This window comes from Thunnus maccoyii, chromosome 22 (assembly GCF_910596095.1).
Source record: "Thunnus maccoyii chromosome 22, fThuMac1.1, whole genome shotgun sequence".
Classification (NCBI taxonomy): domain Eukaryota; kingdom Metazoa; phylum Chordata; class Actinopteri; order Scombriformes; family Scombridae; genus Thunnus; species Thunnus maccoyii.
In genome coordinates, this window is record NC_056554.1 from 349158 (window position 1) to 371703 (window position 22546).

Sequence of the window (22546 nt, forward strand, 5' to 3'; positions counted from 1 at the left end):
GACTTCTACTCAGCCAACAGAAAGAAGGCAGATGTCCGTAAAACGGGTGGTGGCCGAGCACCGCCACCTCTAACGGAGGCAGGGGAGCTGGCCCTAAGCCAGAATTTAGGAAGGCCAGTGGCTGGCCCCGACACTGTACAAAAAACTTCCGTTTGCAAAGAAACGCAGCGCAACACACAATATCTGCTGGGATGTGAGAGAATTGATTACGATTAGTAATGTTGCAAATGTAAGGACGGATTAGGTTGTGTATGTAGATGATGGACTGTGACGTGAAATGGTACCGCTCAAAAAGATAATTGTCTGGAAATGCTAGAACATCTATGTGCGGTCTGATAACCATCTCTCAACGAATATTTAATTCTCTGCGCAGTAATGCTGCACCTTCATCCACGGGATCGTTATCAAAAGGACATGCCATGTTAGTGAAAAATGTTACTGTGTCTAATGGACTTCTAATATACTGACTCTGATTTTTTTAAATGATTTTTTTAAATGACAGACGGCAGAACTAGGCTACGCCAAAACTCGCCTGCTGACTGAATGAATGAGGAAATCAAATGGAGTGTGTGGCTCTGAAAGAGGGCGGAGACTGAGAGAAACTCGAGGTTCATTGAGAAAAACCTGGTCCCGACCAGGTTAGGTTCATAGAGTCTGTTACTACGGTAACTGACCGAGAGCTTAAGTTACCCCTCTCTGTGAAACAGGCTAGAGTTATCCCTCTTTCTCTGGTTTGAGTTACCTCCCTTTTTGAAACGGAAAACTCAGAGTTTCCCTCATTTCAGGGTTAACAGACCCTGAGTTTTCACTAAACCTGCTTTGTGAAACGGACCCCTGATTCTGCACCCTCTCCTCCCTCGAAACAGGTGGAGGAAGATCAGGCAGTTTTGGGAATCAGGCCAGAACCAGAACCAGTACTCATATCCACACACAACGGTCTCTGCTCCAAAATGCGAAGGCAAAGGTGAATGACGCAGAGGTGATGGTGAAAACACTTAGTTCTTAACTTCAGTAGTGGACAGAGCTCCTTACTATGACGCAAGTTCAACATACTCAGGATATCGTTTTGTTAGCTGGCTTTACTGAGCCTAACACTTGCCATCCAGTAACCAGTACTATGAAGCTGGCAATCAATTAGCTCAGTCAACTTGGGGTTTTCCTATCCTGCTACGAGTACATTCATGTGAATGAGGTGGGGTTGTTAATTACAAGTGACATCATCAGAACCATGAATGAAATACTTTAGTGATCCCAAGTATCTGCGGAAAACTTCTGTTTAAGGGACAGCAAAAAGTCATATTTGGCAAAGTGAAATATAAACGAAAGTCTGTAATCATGTAACAGAATAAGAAGATGTAGAAATAGAAATAATTTCCAAATATTAAGAGTACACTAAGTCTTAAAATACACGTAGTTATTATTATATGTGACTTAATGAAGAATGAATGAAGAAACCATTCTGAATATGTCACATAAAAAACTTATAAATAATGCCAGACTGTTTGTGCTACTGAAGGAAAGAGTGGAGACATAGTTAATGACTTATGAGGTCTATCTGACCCAAATGTTGTATTTATAATCATGGGAGCCAATTAACAGTGGATATTGCTCTTTTATTTATCACTTTATTGTAAACTCACTTTTGTCAATGTCAGGATCCTGTAGGAATGATGACTATTTTGATTGACAGATTATTATCTGATCCTCTGATCAGATCACATCTGGTACCTACACCATCTCCAATGCAAACCAATGCATGAAGTCACACCTTGCCACGTTCATCTTTATATACAGGGTATGATGTAACCAGAGGTGTTGAGAAGCAAATAAAACAAATTCGCCAACATGTTTAAAAATAAGTTTTCTTACCTAAAACATGATTTCACAACTTGATGTCAATCAGAATGATGTCACAAAACATAGGGATCCATTGCCAAACAGGACAATTACAATCAGCAAAACAGAGTGATCAAAAAAATGAACTCAGGCTCAAGGCACAAGGCTCAGAATGGACATTTTTAGGGTTTTTTTCATAAAAAGCATGAACATGTATACTAATACTACTATGCTACTCACATGCAAAATGATGGCATTTCTGATGGCCTTATTTGTCCAGAAAAAAACAATGTATGGCATACCTGGCTGACACATATAGTGACCATGCAATAAGCTTATAAATGAGGGGATTTAGGCCTTTCTGCTTTGTGGGACAGCTAATAATGAAGACAGAGAAGGCAGAGACATGCATCACAGACCTCCTCACCATAATCATGCAGTATTGGTCTATATGGCTCAAGAACTTAAATCTACCTATGGTTACCTGTTTACCTGACAAGTGACCTTTGGTGGTCATGTGAGCAATAAATGTCATTTCTGCAGGAAGCAGAAAGAAAGACTGTGTAGCTATCACAGTTTTATAAGTAGGATGACCATATTTTCAAACCCCCATACCAGGACCCTTAAGCGTATATTACCACAAGTTCATGCACGCGCACATGTACGCACCATCGGCGTTTTCATCAGGATGAGGGACAATTATTTCAGCGCTTAGCACACCTACCAGGAGTATCCAGATGGCTGTCACCGGCGTTTGCCCCATTGAAGTAGGTTGCAGAGGTGCTAATTCCCACTTGTAGCAGACTTGCCAACCTGTACGTCAAGTCCAACAGCAAGAGGCAGCAGCTTGTAGCCTGCCAAAAAGCAATAGAAGAAGGAGAAGAGAAGAGTTCGACCAATCATAGCACCGGATTCATTCTTCCAGCCTTCACCCAAATATATGGTCCATACATCCATGATATGGTCATACTTGACAAATACGTAATGACATTACAAGAGATTGCAAATCGAAAGCAACATTTCAATGATTTTAACCCTCTCGATCCCCCTTCTCACTCCAGCTGGCTATTTCCTCAAGTGAGGACTCTACTTTTAACTCCTTTGTAAACGTAAACGGACTGGGGTGGATGTGAAAAGTTGAAATTGTAAATTGTGTTAAGTTAACGCCGACCTTCCAACTTTGGGAAAATATTTAACGTTAATAACTTGCTTGTTCACCAGGCATTTAAGGTGGCAAAGTAATGTTAGGATATATTGTCCTTATGTCGCAGATTGTAAAACGTGACTTTTTCATAGTGTGTATTCACAATTATTTTTGCAGCCAAACCTGTTACTGTAATGAGAGGAGCAGTGGCACAATGGAAAAAAAAGTGAGTTAATGTGCCACAGAAATAACGTTAACATCACCTAGAAAGTTACTAGGAGGCATGTGTGCACAGGTGTGTGTAAAAGGCAGAATGGGCCTGTTTCCTGTTAGGTGTGTGTGTGTGTGTGTGTTTGTGTGTGTGTGTGTGTGTTGGCACTGTAGTCTATAACTTTGCCTATTCTGAGAAAATTTTCTGAGAAAAATTTCAAGGAAACACCCCCTCACTGCAAATTAAGTACAATATTTAAGGAGGGATGTAATTGTGTTGTCTGCTTTTGTGGTTATGTTTTGTTATTTGTTGTTGTGTTTTGTTATTTGCTGTTGTGTTTTGTTATTTGTGGTTGTGTTTTGTGATTTGTTGTTGTGTTTTTTGATTTGCTGTTGTGTTTTGTCATTTGTCATTGTGTTTTCCTATTTGTCGTTGTGATTTGCACTTCAGGGCCACCGTAGAGAACTGTTGTATTAACCAGCTCTAAAATATTTATTTAATTGTAGCTACAAAATAGTCTGGTTTGGGTTTTACAGCTACATCGTCATCATCTTTTCAAATTAGCTGAAAATCATTGAAAATTTTCAAAAATCAAATTGGCTTAAAGTTTGATTATTGTGGAGGTTTAAAAAATATAAACTATACAAATGCAGCAGTAGTGGGAGGTTAGTGTTTGGCCATCTTAATATGATCTTTTATATCGGTATTTCCACTGTACGTGACCGAAAATGTACTCTTGCAGTGTGTACGCAGCATTTTCATTGGCAGGCACTTGATGAAGCAAGGAGTAAGTGTCCTGGAGCTCTTTAGATAAGACCGACTCTCTCTTCAGCCATGAGAGCTAGCCGTTAGCATAGACCACTGACAGGCTCTGTTAGAAAGAGCCGCAAGCATCATAGGCAAGCAACAGTCTTGACAACGATATTGATAGACACACATACAGACAAATCAGTGTTGAATTCAGATGTGTGGTGCCTTGTTTATGGTTTTATATTGGGTTAGGTAATAATGAAGTGGGACAGAACATGATAAAGGCCTATGTAACTGCTGAAAACAAGTATAATATAATTATTGTGGTGAAAACTGGGACAATTTGGTAGTGAATGTAAAACAAAAACAAGACATTTTAGTGTTTTACAGGTATTTGTTGGGATTTGGCACACCCAGCTTGAAACTGGAACGATCCTGGACAAACTGGGACATCTGGTCTCCGTATTTATAACACCTTTTAGGCAGGGGGTCAAGATGGATGGACGGGCATAGAAAGCATATGACTTTGACATCAGAGACCACAGCTTGTATCCAACTCCTACCAACAGTAAACATTGGCTTCCTTTAATCATGGCCACCATCTTTCTCTTACTTCAACCAAGTAGTTTTAGCTGCCTAAAATGAATTAGACTTTAACCATAAAAGTGGCAGATCATAGGAATTATTTTGGAAGTTGGAAGATTTGCTGAACCAACATTTGAATATGAGCTTTCTTGACCCTGGAAATTGCAGCTTGTCAAGAAAATTCTCATCAAAAAGTCCAACTTACCTTGCCTGAAAGCGTAAACTTTAAAGAAAATTCAAATCAATCAAACATGTGCTTTTTAACTAAACAAGCAGTACAAAACTGATCTTCCGAAGTACATTGATAATTCCAATTCTAGTCACTCCCTCTACATCCTGTGTTGCTGTTTTGTGAATAAACCACGCCATCCAAGGAAACATTGGGTGGATCTGGGCAAGATGCAGGTCCATGCCAAGTCCAGACCATTGCTAAGATGCCAAGAGTCCAAAATGTGTTATCTGTGAAATCACTGAAGGGCTTATCTGGATTTAGGCTTGTTACAGCGTTAGAGAACAGGAATGTGAAGTGTTCCAGACTCTTTGTGTTTATGTGTTTTATCTTGTTTTATCAGCAGGAGCTGGTCAGGTTATGTAACTGTGTTCAATTCAAGTATGTTCATGAATGCAGTGTACCAATCTTCTGTCTGTACAGACAGTCTGGTTCACCATAACCTCACCCACTTACTCACTCCAACCACATGCAGGTAAACACAGACCAAACAGTAGAATTTTCCTTTTACCTCCTGCCTTGTGGTTTACCATCATATACTGTACATCCTGTTGCTTATACACTGAACTCTCTGCTCACAACAACAAAGGAAGGATTATGTAACAAAGTCAGTTTAGGCCTGCAGTATATAACAATATTTTGAAGGCCCAATTAGTGTCTTGGGTGGATAGGTTGAGCGGTGCCACTAGGCGTCATAAGATGACATCAACATCACACAGTCGTCATATATAAGTTTAACAGTGACACACTGTTTCACATATGATACTGACTTTATTTATCAGTACTTATGAGTTGACTACCTTAGTATATGTCTTTTCTGGTTTCCTGTCCTGACAGGGCATTCTCCAGAAAAAGAGAACCCAGCCCTAGTGACTTCAATTCTATTGTAGAATGGGTAACTGTTCAGAATTAATTCAACAGAATGTATAACTTAAGTCACTTTCACTCCTGTAGTTTCGTTCAGATGGTCTGAATCCATTGTAGTCTTTATATCTTGTATTGTAATATTATGGGGGGATAGTTACTGTGTGGCTGCTAGGTTTCACTCACTTTTTAATGAAGACCTGATAAAATACACAACAAACCCTAGCTTCTCACTTTCTGATGTATCAAATAAAACCCATGCTGGAGTGCATATGGTTAAATAAACATACATTACTCATTATGCCAACAGCAAACACTATGTTACGGTTTGTAAATAAAATGCGCCTGACTCATGGTTGGAAACAGGAAGGGAACAGTGGTTGAAACGGGAAGCAAACAATGGCTGTTATTGTTATTGTTAAAATTACTGTATTACATGAACAATACACTAACAATCATTTGTGTAACTGTAACTGTATCGAGAATTTAGGAGTCTAGACTGTCAGTTTGAAAATGTTTTAATATGGTTCAACATTTCACTTTGAACAATTAACTTGAAGCCTCATGGATTTGTCTGTCTGCACAAACCTAAAATGATTTTACAAAATACACTTAAGCAAATGAAATTAAAAAAAAGTTACTGCTTTCACGCACTGCAGTTCTTTAGTTTTTTTACAAAAATAATTTACAAACTTGTAACAGAATTTTGTTGAAAACATTACTTGACACTATATAATATAAAAACTGTATCCCTAACCCTTTATTCAAGGCTGACAGATGTAGGGTATTTTTGACAAAATATAAATGAAATTAAAACAAAACAAAATTCTGTTTGTCCACATGTATATGCTTTGTAAACGATAAAGTAATTTACCGTACAATTCTCTGGCATAGAAGACAGGTTTATGCTTTGAAAATGATTTGACTATAATGCTTAGCCAAGCCTCACGTACTGACAGTTGGTTTTAAGGTTAATGAGAACTATAAAACTACAAAAGAGCAGACCACTACACTTAAAATTATTTCAAGTACTGTACTTCTTGACAGCTGTAATATCAAAATCTTTAGAACAGAAGATGTGCAAGCTTTCAATCTGAACAGTTTTTTCTCCATACTTTCAAATTCTTCAACGTCATCTATTCAAACTTTTTGCTTAATGGTACAAAGCAATTATTGCAAAGTTGTTATTTATTTTCCTCTTGACAGCCCACTGACCAAAGGCAGGTTGCAGCAGGAACCCAACATGTTAGGCATCATCACATTGCCTAAATATTGTACTGGGTAACCAAAATGCTTCAGCATTCATTATTGTAACTATGCCTGGTGACATAGTGAATACTTGCACTGCTAAATGGCGAACTACTATAGCTGGCAAGCTAACAGGTAACATGCTAGCTGGCTAGGAACATATTTGCACTAGCCAACCACAAAAGACTGCCAAGCTAGCTTAGTCACTAACTGAACAATAAAGAAAATAACAGTTTGTAAAGAGAGGGACTACTGTATACAGTATTTGAACTATTGACACCTGTCTATGACTGCCTGCAGACCATTCCTCTACTGTGGAACAGTTTATACTTCAGCAGAGCAAAGTTATATCACTGGATCTTGTGACACAACCTTAACCTGCCTTCTTTTGGACTTTCTGGCTCTCTGTTTCCTTAAAGGTCAGCACCGTCAAGATGGTTTGCATTTGCTCATTGACACATAAATTAGCTTGCCAAAGTTCACAAAATTTTAACTGTATGCAAAGGCTGAAAGCTTTGCATGAGTTTACTTCACCTCTGAGAGTGGGTCTACTCGAAACATTGATTCCATTGAAGTGACTGCTTGACCAGAATGTGACAGGACGTGTCACACCAAGAGTCAGTACATGATGATTATGATGCTTGATGGGAACTCATATTACCTCATCACACTAGTGCAATTCCATTCAAGTCTTGTTTTTTACAACATACCACAGTCCTAATAAATTCCAAGACTAATAAGATAACCTTTCTTGCAGTCTCTACTGTGAACTCAGGAAGTGTGGCTATCGCTTCCACTTGATTCACTTCCTGTTTTCAATCCCATGAGGCATCTGCTGTTGTCTGATGTTACATGACAAAAGCAGGGCTTTTCCAGTTTGTTCTTTCTAGTGCAAACAGGGGGGCTCTACAATTGAGCCAGAGTTGCACAAACATCTCTCTGACAGAAACTAGCATCTTGCAAAAGCACATCAGTACATCTTCCATGCGGATTGTGCGAACCCCAGGAGACTCCACTCCAAAAACTGATGCAGGCAATATTAAATATTTTTGTGTTCTGTTTTTCATTAAATAAAAACAAGTCATGCAAATCAAATGACAAAATATGTTGTCTCTCCTTGCTTTTAAAAACGACCCAAAGCTTTCTCTGATCTGATGCAGGCAGGAACCATAGACTGTATAAAAATATGGACGTAGTTACCGTGACGTCACTCGTTGGTTTCTGAAGAACGGTTTTGAAGCTCAAAGTGAGCCATTCTGGCTGTCACCATCTTGGCAGTGCGTGACTCTGCCTAACTCCCAGCCAATCAAAAAAGGGAAAAGAGGTGGGCCGAATGGCTGAAACAAGCCATGTAGCAGCTGGCGGACCTGTCACTCAAAGCAGCCAAATTTAAACTGGTGAGTTATAAAAAATTCACCCCCGTGCAGTTGTCATGAAAGGGGGAATTATCTATAGAGATCAAAACTGTTTTGTACTTTTTTGTACTTGGCTGTAAACATGTTTATTTCTGCTGTAAAGTTGGGCATTTTAACATGGGGGTCCATGGGGATTGACTCGCCTTTGGAGCCAGCCTCAAATGGCCATTCAATGAACTGCAGTTTTTGGCACTTGCGCATTGGCTTCATTTTTCAGCCCTGGAGGTTGCCGCTTGGCAGGAACAGAGAAATGTATTTGATTGTTTCCTTATCTGCCATCACTATGGTTAAGGTTTGGTGAGGCACAGAAACTACTTTTTCAGGGAAATAACAGGGTTAGGAAAAACTTATTCATTAAGGTTGCTGGCTATTGTAAGTTGCATGCTTTGTTGAACCATCCATCCACTATAAAGTTTTGTGACTGTAACTCACTTATCTCTGCCCTTGCTCTGGACATTTCACACAGCCACTAAAAGGTCCTTGTCTGTTAAATGTAAGCCTACTGTCATATTTAGGCATATTTAAGTGTGTTTGTTTTTCTTGGGAGGAGTGTCTTCAGGAAACATCCAAGCAGTCACATTTCCCAGAGGTTTTACTATGCCGAATTAAAGACTTATAACATCCTGTCCATCATTTGGCAGTGCTGTAGATGACAAAACTTTTGGTAAAAAGCAAAGACTAGCTTGACGTCAGATTCAGAGTTGAATTATAACCCATTAATTAAGTATTTGTTGTTGAACCGTCTGTAACACCATCGATTATAGCTGGATTTAGAATGGAATATAATTTCTTTTAGAGATGCAGGGACTGAATTAAAGGGAGAAATATATTGTTACTTAACAATGACCTTAACATTAACCTGTTGTATTGTTGAGTTATCAAGGATACTTTAATGTTTTTGTGTTGATAAATTTTAAAGATATCATTAAAAGAAAGCCTTAACATGGTGACAGTGAGGAAAATACTTCAGGCTCTGAAGTCCTCCAGTCCTCCAGCAAGCCAATAGCAAAGCTTCAAATTCTGGATTTCAAATTCCATTCATCCCTTGGGCAGTCTAAAATCGTCTAAAAAAATGTTTCGATTAAAAACTTTTTAATCGAAACATCAAACAGTTATATAAAATAACACAATAACACAAATAACATAACAGCTCAGATAACTACACAACGCAAAGACAATGATTCAAACAAGATGCAACTACTGTATGTGGTTTCAGTGATAGAAGCATCCATACCAACCACCACAGCAATGATAGAGAGCCTGAAAAAAATCTTCGTAACAACTGACAGACTAAACATCATATACATTCGCTGAACAAATCTGAAAATATTGCATTTTCCACTGAGAATAAAAGGAATGGCAGCCTTTTTTTTGTTTTTGCAGACAGAAGCTTGACAGTCACATGACGTGGATGCAGGCCAATAGAGAAGAATAGGCCAAAAAAACATCGGCATCTTTCAATTTTAGAGCTTTTATTGTGAAACTAATACAATTTGCACTGTGGACCAATGTACGTATTACATATTTAGATGTGAGACTGGGTTGCTTATTTGCATGATGTATCTTGCTACCAAGCTATTCTAGAGCTATTTTCAAGTCAAGTCAATTTTATTTGCATAGCCCAATATAACAAATCACAAATTTGCCTTCGGGGGGCTTTACAATCTGTCCAGCAATCCAACATCATCTGTCCTTAGACCCTTGAATAAGAAAAAACTCCCTTAAAAAACCCTCCAAAATGGAAAATAAACAGAAATTGTGTGTACATAACCAATTTTTATTCATAGGATGGATAAAAAAACAAAACAAAAACAACAATTTCCTGCCATTGTCTAACACAGTGGAATTTCTGGACTGAGGAAAATGACTCGTTGCTGATAAAACCCAATCAGTGTACTTATTAACAATCACGCTCTATAGATTTAACTTTATGTCCTAATTTATATTGTAGCTTTGACCTTGATTTATATATTAATATATGTGTGTTTCCTTCATAGAAGGCCTAAGACATAAGTGAGGTAAGCAGCTGTTAGGAAATGAGGAAATTGGAAAAATTCTTATTTTATGTACTGTCTTTATGTTTTTACATTGCACCAAAGGACTGCTTAAACATTGTTGAAAAGAGTGGCATTGAAAGGGTTAATCTGCCAGTTGGAGGAGGGAGGTGGAGCCTGGATTGGCTGACAGGCCTTAAAACAGGATTGGGTTTAGGTGTGAATCCCTTATCCCTGACCTGCTGCACAGCACTGAGTTCCTCTGTTTGATGAGTTATTTGACTGCGTGAATATACAAAACCAGTCTACTAACAGTCATAAAAATCATCACTACTGAACTGAACTGAACTATCAATTCAATTTGATCCATTAATCTCAGACTCTCTCTGTGTGTGACCGCACTCCCATAATGTTTAACCTTATCTGCAACAATCCTGTCATCAGTCCATATTATTTTACAACCACCTGGGATCTAATGACTACCAAGACTGTGTGTTGTTGTGTGTTGTCTTGGCAACAGTTTATTCCAATGTTTCTGAAGCCCCTACAGAGAACTGAGTGGGTGGTACATGCCAAATTTCCACTGACAAGCTTATATGGAATGTACCAAATCTTGAGGGGATGTGGGGGTTATGTGAAGTTAAGTAAACAGATGTGTTGATGCATCTTTATATTTTAGGCAACACTGTCTGAACAAACGGCAGGATGACGTGTAGTCGCAACAGTGGTAAAACAAAAGTCTTATAATAACTTCTGAGGTCACTGACCCACTGCTCAAAGCTATTATCCTGTCATTTGTGCGGCTGTGTCTGAGCACGCACTCACATTTCCAAGTTATTAGTGGGAACTTTGTATTATGTGCTTTAACAAGGCAATTAAAGGGCAACAACACTTAAACAGCACTAACAGGATGCAGAGATACAGTCATCAGAGTTCAAGAAACAAGGCAAAAAGTACAAAGCACAAGAGAAAGATAAAAAGCAGAAGACAATGACATCAGGGTAGTCTAGTTCCTAAACCATGTCATCTCAGTTAATAGCCTGGATTTGTCCTTTGCTTTGGTGTCATAGTAAGACAGCAGGTATGTCAGTCTGCTAAACTTTATGCACAGTTTCAGAACAATCATAGGAGCTTTGTTAAGAGACATGATGGAACTAACCCTATTTTCATCATCTTTAACATCTCATCTTTGACGATTTAGCCAAAAAGCTGGCAGTGTCAGTTATCTTTGATAACCTTATTTCAAGGGGAATTAAAGAGAATTTCTTCATTAATGACTTTGTAGGAGGACATTTTTGTCTTTGAGAGCTGGAGTGGGCGTGTTACTCTGGGCATTGGTGTTACGGTAAAATATGTTTCAAGGAGTCCAGTTTTAGTCTGAAGGCTTATCAGACACCAAAACACTGCACAGGCAGTTTATAATATTATGAGACAGGATATTACAATTCATCTCAACGACCACAATCACTTAAAATAGTCTACCATTCCAGATGAAGTCGCACTGGGTTGCAGTAAATGCTGAACCAGGTAAAATGTTTGACATATGACCTTATGATGTTTTGGCACTACTTTCCTGATCTCTCAACAAGACCACTGTCTTTTTTATGTCTTTGCAATCTAAACTCAATGAATTGTAGCAATAGGGATAACAGCACAAACAGTGTCTACAACACACATGGCTAATCACTGGGTCAAGTGACCTCTGTCTGATTTTTGGAAAGAAACAGAAATCGTCAGAGGCAGCCCCCCCAAATTCTGACATTGAAAAGATGTGGGGAGAGGGGGTTTTAGATGCTGTGAGAAAACCTTAGATCACTCAACCACCACTACAATACTTTGTTGTTCCATATTAATGAGTAAGTAACACCACTCTGTAACTGTAGTAGATGTACATTTGGTCTGCAAATCACCATCTAGCCCAGTATCTCAAAAATATCTTCATATTGGACGATTCCACACCTCAAGCAACATTCAGTGCAAATGTAGGAAGTATTGCATCCTTTATGTAGAGAGACAGAATTAAAGGGTGTGCAGGTCAATGTGGTGGATGGGTGTGTAGCACCCAGGAGACCAGAGTTTGTGTCCTGTCAATGTCTAACGATTAACCACAAAATTTCCCTACACTCAACCATACTGTAGTTTCCATGCACTGATATTGTAGAAGGAAATCATCTTTTAAAAATTGTCATTGAACATAATCCAGGATTTGCAGAATCACCAATATCAATGTCTACCTGGTGTTAGAGTTTTTTGTCAGGAGTGATTCTGTTACTCTGGATAATCCACAGATTCTCATCTGCTATTTCTTTGGCAGAAAGTAGTTCTAATGATGATTGTCATTGTATTTTGTTGATTATCCAGAGAAACTGGGACACTGTTTCTGGAAAGAGATATGACTGTTATTGTAATTTTTCAAAACTGTGAGCATCATAAACTAATTTCCATTCACCTTCATTGTATTGGTGGTGAAGGCAAAAATCTCAGAGACAGATACCTCAAAACCTGGGCTAATAAAACCAGAACTATCTGCATGGAAAGGTACCACCAGAGTGAAGAGAGAAAACATGTTTGTTGTGGGTGACCCTCCCTGTCTTTCCTCCCTTAACACCTTAGTATTTGAAATGGCTCAACACCCTCTGAAAATCCTAGTTTGTCCTCTACTCACTGAAGGAAATCAAAACCTTAGACATTAAACACATTCCATAACTGAGGCACCTAAGGGAAGCTCTTATTGGCTTTGCTTTTTAACTTCTAAGACAAGTGGTTTTAATCAGAATTTTTTCTGCCTGAGGCCTCATTCCACATAGATGGAAGAGGTATGTTAATTCCCGTTCTCTGTCCTGTCTACCAGATGCTTGGTGAGTAGTGGGATAAGGAATGCTGGTATCCCGGACCAAATTTGGTGTTTTGATGTGTCACTCCCCAAAGTGAGAGTCAAGAGAGTGATTGTATATTACGCTAATGTTAGAGTCCCACTCAGTAACATTAACTTCTGTGACTGGTGGTAAAAATCATTAAAATAATAAAAGGTGATCTTCGTGGAAGCATGAATGTGTGTAAAATTGCTATTTTAGCTTCAGGGTGGCACTAGCAGAGAGCAACCTGCTCATTAGATTCAGTTATTTCTTGGTGGCTTCACATCAACTTTTAAATGCTGTTTTGCACAAAATGACTGTGTGGAGACCCTGTGGATTTTGGCCTCCATCATTTACATTAAAAGCACATTTGAAGGGGATCTTTTGATAGCCAGTATGTACAGGAGGAATGATTACAGCGAGGAAAACCTCTCTCACTTTTCATATGAACATTTGACTGTTGTTTTAAGACACACTTTTAAAATTGTGAACCTGTCCTTATAAGCCAACATTAGAATCTCACATGTTTTTACCAAAGATCACAATAGATTAGGCTAGACTAAAGTACTTATTCATGAGAAAATGAAACAAAAAAATTACACCCATTTCCTTTACAGCCACCCAGACTTTTTCTTCAGGAGAATCACAAGTCATGTAATGGTGCAGCCCCTGGCTGTCAGCCAACTGATGATTTATCAATTTCAAACATTCAATGACCCAGAGGGATCCATGTATAAAAAACATGACTGCACCTTCCCTCTGAGGACACCATACTTCCTGTACATGCCAGAGTGATGTGTGTGTGCGTTTGAACAAGACAGGGAAAACCATTAAGTGAATTTCCAAATGAGCTCTGTCATGCTTTTGGGCAAAAGAGACAGACAGACAGAGAGAGAGGAAAGTGAGTGTGGGAGGGAGAGTGGATGTGTGTGTTCATGAAAAGGAAGCCTATCCAGACAGTGTCAGATGACATCATCATCACTAATAACTTCTGTGTGTGTGTGCGTGCGTAGGTGGGGGGCGGGGCTTCAGACCATACAGCTCTACACTATAAAAAGAAAGAAAGTCATTCAGACATTCAGACTCAAGCAGCAGCCACAGCAGAGACGGAAACCGAAGCTGTAATAACAGAGACCATCTCTACTACATCTCACACACTTCAACTGCAAGGTAAGCACTATAAATGGAATAAACAGTCAGAACCTAACTTAACTCTTTAAATATTCTATTCATATTACTGAGAAATGAGCGTGTAAACACAAGAAGTCATTAGAGTTATAAGACTGTGTCAAAACGTTTAGAAGGTGTGTCAGTTGGTTATATCTTGCTGCCTCAAAGATGCTTAAAATAACTGATGCTTCTAATGCCAAAAAGTCCAGAAATACAGTTTAAATGCACGGTTTAAACATCAGTGTGGGCAAAATCAGGACCTAAAGTCAGTCTAAGATTCTATTTAGAGCAACAAATTTTCTTCTCTAAATTGAGTAAGATATAATCTTCATTTATGTTGCATTATTTTTTCTGTCTTATTTACTGTATGTTTGTGTGTATTTATTGGTTTATTTCATTATGGTAAATATTTATTTGACCTAAGAGAAGTCACATTGAAATACATTTATTTAAAAATATGCAAAGATAGCTACAGCCATCATTTCTACTAGTACTGGTGGAATTATAGTCATTATTATACCCATACATTACTTATCAATTCATTTTATACTAGATTTAACACTAGCAGTGGTGGAAGATAACTTTGTACATTCACTCAAGTTTTTACTTGAGTATTTCCATTTTATGCACCTTTATACTTATATGCTACTAACTGACAGCTTACTAGTTAATTTGCAGATTCAGATTTTAGGGGTGTTCTAACAAAATCAGGAGCTGCATCCTGATCAGGAGCCGCCATGTTGGAATCAGTGTCAGTCTAATGTTTTATTTAGAGCAACAAAGTAAAGACATCTTTATTAAGTATTTTTGTGTTACATGCATATGATAAAACAAACAAAAACAGAATGCAAGTAAAAAAAAAATAAGGGTTATGAAAACAATTCCACATTGAAGCTACAAACTATTAAGTACAAGCTGTGTAGTTTTTGGATAGTGTGAATAACCACCTTAAAAAGGTGCACCAGTAATCAAATTATGCATATTATTATACCTATATGTGAATTAACACTTCACTTTATACTAGATTTACTTAACACTATATTTATTCATCTAATACCACAAAGGTGAAGTGGTGCGCAACTGGGAGATCAAACTGTGTGTAATTCTCTGTGGTGAGCAATAACGGCATGTTTGTTCAGAGCTGGAAGTGAGTAGTTAGGCAAAGACAGACTGAGGTCATAGTGTTGACCTTTGACCCAGCACCAGCTCTGTGATGCTGCTGGCATGTAAAGCTGCACCTATGCAGTGTTAATGCCTGCAGTGGAAAACCAATATTACTGACACACAGATTTTCCAGTTAACACACTGACATGAACATGAGTCACACACACACACACACGCACACACACACACTTGTGATGCAGTATAGCAGTAAGGACATTCACTGACAACATTTGTGCTTGCACAACATTTAAAGGGTTAGTTCAACTATTTAAGATGGTATCCTAGATTAGAAATGAAGAATCTGAATATCTGAGATGATGCAGTAAATTATTTGAAGTTGAGTTAAATAGGATAGAGGGGTTTATAATTAGACCTGGCTGATATAGGGATTATATAATAGAGGCACAGTTTAAAGGAGGGGTAGATGGAATAAACAGAATGTTAAACTGATGGAATGATGTCTAACTAATATGAATGATCGCTGAATCAACAGGTTAGTCATGTTGTTCATTTGTATTCATTTGTTTTGTTAATACTGGCATGTTTACTGGCATACCAGTAATTATGCCAAAGTTTGGTTTTTGTTTGTAATTAAATCTTTGTTACAGTCAGCTTACTAATGTGGAATCATTTCCGGTGTCATTGAGCGAAGTTAATTTTCTTTCAACTCCCAAAAGAAAACTGTTTAGAGTTACTCTATTACTCACTGTTCCTTCTCAATAAGAAACAGAAACACTGCACTCACTGACAAATGTGTGTTTCACTTCCAACTCTTTTGGGCAAAAGGCATTTAAGTCTGTCTATACTGTCTATTTAAATAGAGGTTTGAATAGACAGTATTGGGCAACATTTTGTCCATCCAACACATTTGCTGAGCTTTTGCTCTCCTTTGGAATAAGGTGCTATATTTACTCTCTCACGATTGACGCATTTTACATGTTTGTGCAAAGAAGAGTAGGGGCAGGTTTTATTAACCCAGTGACTATTGGCATTCAGTGCATGTTTGAGAAAAAAGCATTTTTTCAATTGACTAAAAGGTTTTACCTTTAGGTTTTAAATTCAAGTGTACTTGAGGCACACTAAATCAGAATTTAAACCAACCAGCATTTGTGACAAAAAAATATCACAATCAAACTTACCATCTTATTTCTTTCCCAGGATGCTTTGCGTGTATATTTTCCTGTTGCTAACCCTGAGCAGAGTGGGGCTGGGCTCCCTACAGGATAAACAGACTGACTTTGGCCTGAAGGTCTTCTCCCAGCTAGCCCAGGGCTCCGTGGACCAGAACGTAGCCTTCTCCCCGTATGGGGTGGCCTCCGTCCTGGCCATGGCCCAGCTGGGTGCTGCTGGAAGCACCCGTAAGGCCTTAAATACTGCAATGGGCTTTTCACTGCAAGGTGAGTCATACAGTAGTTAAGAGAAGATGGTTTGAGGATTCTTTTAGGAAATGGGACTAACAGCAAACCATAACAGTGTACAGAAAAAAATAATAATTTAGAATATAATTGTACAATAGTTTCAACTTTTTATTTTTATGCTGAGTGCAACAATAAAGAAAAAAAAAATCACTTTATATTGAGTGCAATGCTTAGCAGCCATATACAGGTGCATGTACTGTATGCACCCAGTTGTGACTGTCCTGTAGCACCCTGTACAGGCCCACCAGTCTCACTGTAGCTGTAGAACAGAAATTTATAATATGTGACAGAAATAACAATTAGAATAGGAATAAAAGGAATTGCATCACAAATTGCATTAGAAAACTAAAAAATAAAAATAAGAAAAACCAAGGTTAATACAATATAATCATAAGCTTATACATTGGTGTATTATTGCAGCAGTTAAATTGGTGTATTATTGGTGAGCGCATTAAACCGTTTTCTCCGCTCTCCTGCAGAGAGAGGGATGTCTAGGCAGCAGCGTCTCCTGCAGCGGGACCTTTCCAGTGAAGAGGGTGTGGAGATAGCCAGCGGGGTGATGGTGGAGAGGAAGATGAGCTTGGAGAAGGGATACCGCCGGGCTCTGTCCAAGGCCTTCCAGACCCACCCTCACCAGGTGGACTTCACCAAGCCAGACCAGGCTGTCGGCATCATCAACTCATGGGTCTCAGACCACACTGCAGGTACTCACAATAACCAGCTAACAGCATGCCATCTTCTCCAAAGACACCCTCAACTTTGTTTGAAGGGGGCTGCTTTCTTTGCTTCCATCTTTTGAAACCTTTGTGATTTATATTTTGTATTTTCTTCTGTAGGTGCCATCCCTGAGTTCTTGGCATCTGGATCTCTGACTGATGAGACTCGCCTGGTTCTCCTTAATGCCCTTCACTTCCAGGGCCTGTGGAAGGTTCCCTTTGACCCCAAACTGACACAGGAGAGGATGTTCCACTGTGCCAATGGCAGCACCGTGCCTGTGCACATGATGAGACTTACCCACCGCTTCAACTACGGTAGGCTGAACACGCTGACTCAGTGCAGATCTCAGTTTGATGCTGGATGACAGAAAGTCTATTTGCTACTTAGAAAAATACATATATCTCATTCTCATCAATCAACAGGTGAGTTTGTGACTGCTGATGGTGTGGACTATGATGTAATCGAGGTGCCATATGAGGGCGACTCACTGAGCATGCTGCTGGTGTCACCCTTTGAGCCTGAGGTGCCATTGAGCGTACTCAGTGCAGATCTGAGCAACCAGAGGATTCAGCAGTGGCGAACAGAGCTGAGGAACGTCAAAAGACAGCTGGCCATGCCCAGGTGAGGCAGACATTAGACATTAGACTGTCCTGTATGAGGGTAGATAACAGTGTAGTGTAGTTTTCTGGGTTGTTTGTGTCATATTGATTCTTCCATGGCTACCAGCCTTAAGCAACGAGTATGAAATGTTAATTTTTGTGTTTTTTTGCAGGTTTACTCTGAACTCTGAGGTGAATTTGAAGACTGCTCTCCTTAACATGGGTCTGGGAGACATGTTCAACCTGGCTACAGCTGACTTCACACGCATCACCAGTAAGTTATAGAGTGAGGGTATAGAGTTTGTCTTCACCACACACCATAAATAAGACAATTAACTTAGGACAGATAATCAACAAACAACATGACTCTAAAAAACATAGATGCAGTTTTAAAAAGTCCTAAAAATACAGAAAGAGGCTAAATGCAAAATGTAATTAAAGACAGAGGCACAAGGAGGCTGCATTCAGTACTGTAAATGCATTATCAGGAAGAACTTGCTGTACACGTTTATTCTGGCTCTTACTGGTCTACAGCGCCTCCTTAAGGGTAAAAGCTCAAAGTTCAAGTGCAAAGAATGAGAGGGATTACATGGTATGACAAGCTTTGCTCCTAGTATTTAATTATTAGTTGCATCTGAGGCTTCCGTATCATTTAACAACCTGTATATGCATTAACTAATATCAGCAGTTTCCCTTTATTTCAAACATTGAAGTGTCCATACCACACAACCACATTACAGACTACAGTAAAGTGCATTCAGATGAACTATGTATCTAATCTCTCTGTGTTTCTGCCCTCCAGCTGATGAGAGACTGTGTGTTTCAAAGGTCCTGCAGAGGGTGAAGATCGAAGTGAATGAGCAAGGAACCAAAGGAGCAGCTGCAACAGGTAGGCTCAATACTGAATCACATACACACACACACACACACTAAAGGTATCAATTTGTTTCATGTGAAAAAAGTGAATGTTTGAGTCAAATAAAACCCATCATCTTATAAATTGGAATTAATCTTTAAGCAAAGCTGCAGTCAAAGCCAGAAACCCCTGATAAAAACAAGTTTATAATTATTTTATCCACGCAAATGAAACTTGTATTCAAAATGTACAGAAGAACCACATCCAGTACCGCATACTCGTGACATATTGACACACTCATATATAGTGAAAGTCATGTAATTTTTTGTAATTAGTGATTTAGCAGCTTACAAAATAGTACAGTTAAAATGTGACAATTGTACCATAGTTTGCCTGGGGGGCTGCACACATTACAGACACTGACCTGTTTGTATGTTTCCTCTCTCTGTTAGCTGCTGTGATGTTTTCTCGTATGGCAGTGGAGGAGATCACTCTGGACCGACCGTTCCTCTTCCTCATCCAGCACAAACACACAGGTAACACTCTTATTATGTTTTAATATGAAATGTCAATTTACAATACCATTGAGCAGTGCAGGTGGAGCAGGTGGTTTATGTAATGTTTCCCTTCCTGTGTGCAGGTGCTGTTCTGTTCATGGGTCAGTTCAATAACCCACTCTAAACAGCGGCCTTCATTCCACTGTGCCAGACTACTGCTGCTCATATGCCACATGATGACCATACATATGATGACCACACCAGACCAACAGGATTCATGTGGCTGCTTATGACATTATCGACTTATTTTACTGGACATTTTATTTATAATGTGCCTAATGCAAGAGGACAAAGTGACACACCTATTTGACATGACTGAGACATTCTTTGTAAAGAGTTTATGTTTGCTGTTAATTTATTTCTCTGAATGTTTTATGGTTGACTAGACAGTACGAAATATGAAGGAAAGTGAGATTTTTTTTGTGTGACACAACAGACACTGATGCACTTCACAGAGAGAGATGTTACTGCAGACAGAATGATGGCTGCATTAGTGCCAATAAAGATGTATTTTTTATCTGTTTTTACTGTTGATTATAATGTCTATTTTTGTGTTATTATGTTTGTATTTTTGTAGTATTTATATTTATTAAAGTACAATGTTTTTACAAAGCTGCAGTCTCAGTGATCACTGTAGTATTGAGTAGATAGATGTGGAAGGTCAACACTGACCCCTTGTGTCCAAATAGCCCAAATTCATAACTTCACAACAGTTACCAGATTGGGTGGTTTTGGTGGGTATTTTTGGGCATACTGTGATAATTTGGGCAACATTTTGCACCATTTGAGCAGTTTCCACTGATGAAGAGTTTGACTATATTCCAAATAAGTTCAGCAGTTCAGCAGGCTCAGTTTGACACGCAATGACTGCTAATTGAAGAAGAAGAAGAAGTATTCAGATCCTTTTCTTAAGTAAAAGTACCAATACATCGATGTAAAAATACTCCATTACAAGTAAAAGTCCTGCATGAAAAATCCTGCACCAGTAAAAGTACATAAGTATTATGAGCTTGATGTAGTTAAAGTATTGCAGTAAAAGTAGTGGTTTGGTCCCTCTGACTGATATATTATTATATATGACATCATTAGATTAGATAAGAGGAGGAAAGGAGCAAAAAAAGAAGTTAAAATTAAAATAAATTCAGTAAAAATACAAGATTAAAAAAAAAATCCAAAATAAAAGATAATACTGCCACCTTAATGATGATATTGATACAATAATAACAATGATAGCAACAAAAATAACAGTAGTGGGTATGTGTGTGTGTGTGTGCGCCAGTGAGTGAGTGAATGTATTATATAGAATGACTGATTATTATAAAAAAAAAAATAAGTAAGTAAATAAAAAAAAAATAGAATTAGAATTAAATTCTAACAACATTAACTTTCCCATTCTCTTTAAATGTATTTTTTCTTGTGTGTTATACTAATTCATTTATTTCTTCTTCTTGTTCTTATTGTTGTTACCGGGTTGTTTGAAAAGGGCAATAATTTGTCTACCAGTCACTATACTTATTTATGGACAGGGTGCGATTTGTAAAAAAATGAGGGGGGGGTTGAAATGTTTTTATTCATGAAGATAAATCAGAACCACAGTGCTCATATATAGACTATGAAACCTATTAGGCTATTTTTTGCAACAGTAACATTTATAAAATAATTATGAATTTTAATAAAACAATTACAGAATTTGAACTTGACCACCACATTTGCAGGAATATTTTAATCAATTTTTTAAAATTTAACTCATCAAGTAGGACACATAGGATCAAATATAACAAAACAAAAGGTTAAATGCTCATCTAACATACAAGAATTAAATCCCTTGAATCCCTTTCAGTACTGTGTATAGCACCACTCGGCCAGACATGACAATACACTTAACATCATTCTTGTAAGTCACTTTTTAATTCAGCTCTATGTGCGGCATGCAGCAAACTTTAATATCGAATAGAAAAGGCAATTTCTGAAGAAACTGTGGTGTGAATGCTGGCTGTTTAAAGGCTGATGCTAAACTGGATTGCTGACTTTAATTTGGATGAAAAAGCTGAAGTAGTATGTATGAGTTGGAAAAGTGGGAAATTTTTTTTAAGTCTGAATGAGATTTAAAAGTTGTATGAAAGATGTGAGACATTTTAAGGTTTGAATGGAGTATGAGTCAGTAGATAGGAGTTGACAATGCATGAAAAAGCAGCTGAAGCAGTATGAATAGTTAGTGGGAAGATTTCATTTGTAGTAAACTTGGGATTCACATATACAATTGAGTTCTGTGTGAACTTTTTTCACCCACAAACAGATAGCTGCATTACTGCAAACCTTTTTTGAAACCGCTAACCTTTGTGCAAATCTTCTTTATGTACTCACACATTGGGCCCTATCTTACACCCGGTGCAAAGCGACGCAAAGTGCAACGCAAGCGTCTTTTCTAGTTTAAGACCAACGCAGTTGTCATTTTCCCATCCAGCACCCACGTTGTTTAAATAGCAAATGCACTTGCGCCTATCTGAGCACCCATGGGCGTGTTGGTCTAAAAATGAGGTGCAGTCAGGCGTACTGTTGGCGCACTGCTATCTTGAGGTGGCAGGAAGTGATTGCGAGATTGACCAACAAAAACCTGGTCTGAAGTCAAGGCGCTGTATTTCACTGTTATTCCAAGGGCGCATTGTCAAGATAGTAATATGTGCCAAGATAGTAACATGCAAAATATTACAAATAAAAGAATTATAATGTGAAAGATTATTGTGTACATCAATATATTTTAAAAAATACATAATGGTGAGTCCAAATATTTATCAGAATTAGCTAATTGCAGTGATGACAGATGAAATTGTCTAATTATTTGACCAAACTGTGGCAATACACATAGGTATTTAAACAGACCCATCAGGTTGAGGGTGTCTGTCAAGACCCAGCACACAGATATGAACAACAGAT

General features: G+C 38.3%; 1 protein-coding gene across 1 annotated transcript; it reads left to right on the plus strand.

The window, feature by feature from the left end:
* Window positions 1–14225: 14225 nt before the first annotated feature.
* serpine1 (serpin peptidase inhibitor, clade E (nexin, plasminogen activator inhibitor type 1), member 1) lies at window positions 14226–20150 on the plus strand. Its single transcript, XM_042401100.1, has 9 exons — window positions 14226–14301; window positions 16624–16862; window positions 17363–17587; window positions 17720–17914; window positions 18023–18221; window positions 18373–18473; window positions 19002–19088; window positions 19508–19591; window positions 19696–20150. Exons 2-9 carry the CDS (start codon window positions 16625–16627, stop codon window positions 19734–19736), a joined length of 1170 nt encoding a protein of 389 aa, XP_042257034.1. The 5' UTR covers window positions 14226–14301; window position 16624; the 3' UTR covers window positions 19737–20150.
* Window positions 20151–22546: the final 2396 nt, after the last annotated feature.

What these genes read in the sequence shown, in the direction of transcription:
- serpine1 (XM_042401100.1), top strand. Translation starts at nt 16,625, where the DNA reads ATGCTTTGCGTGTATATTTTCCTGTTGCTAACCCTGAGCAGAGTGGGG. An exon ending in AATGGGCTTTTCACTGCAAG is followed by an intron (nt 16,863 to 17,362) that starts GTGAGTCATACA and finishes GCTCTCCTGCAG; the next exon opens with AGAGAGGGATGTCTAGGCAG. An exon ending in GGTCTCAGACCACACTGCAG is followed by an intron (nt 17,588 to 17,719) that starts GTACTCACAATA and finishes TTTCTTCTGTAG; the next exon opens with GTGCCATCCCTGAGTTCTTG.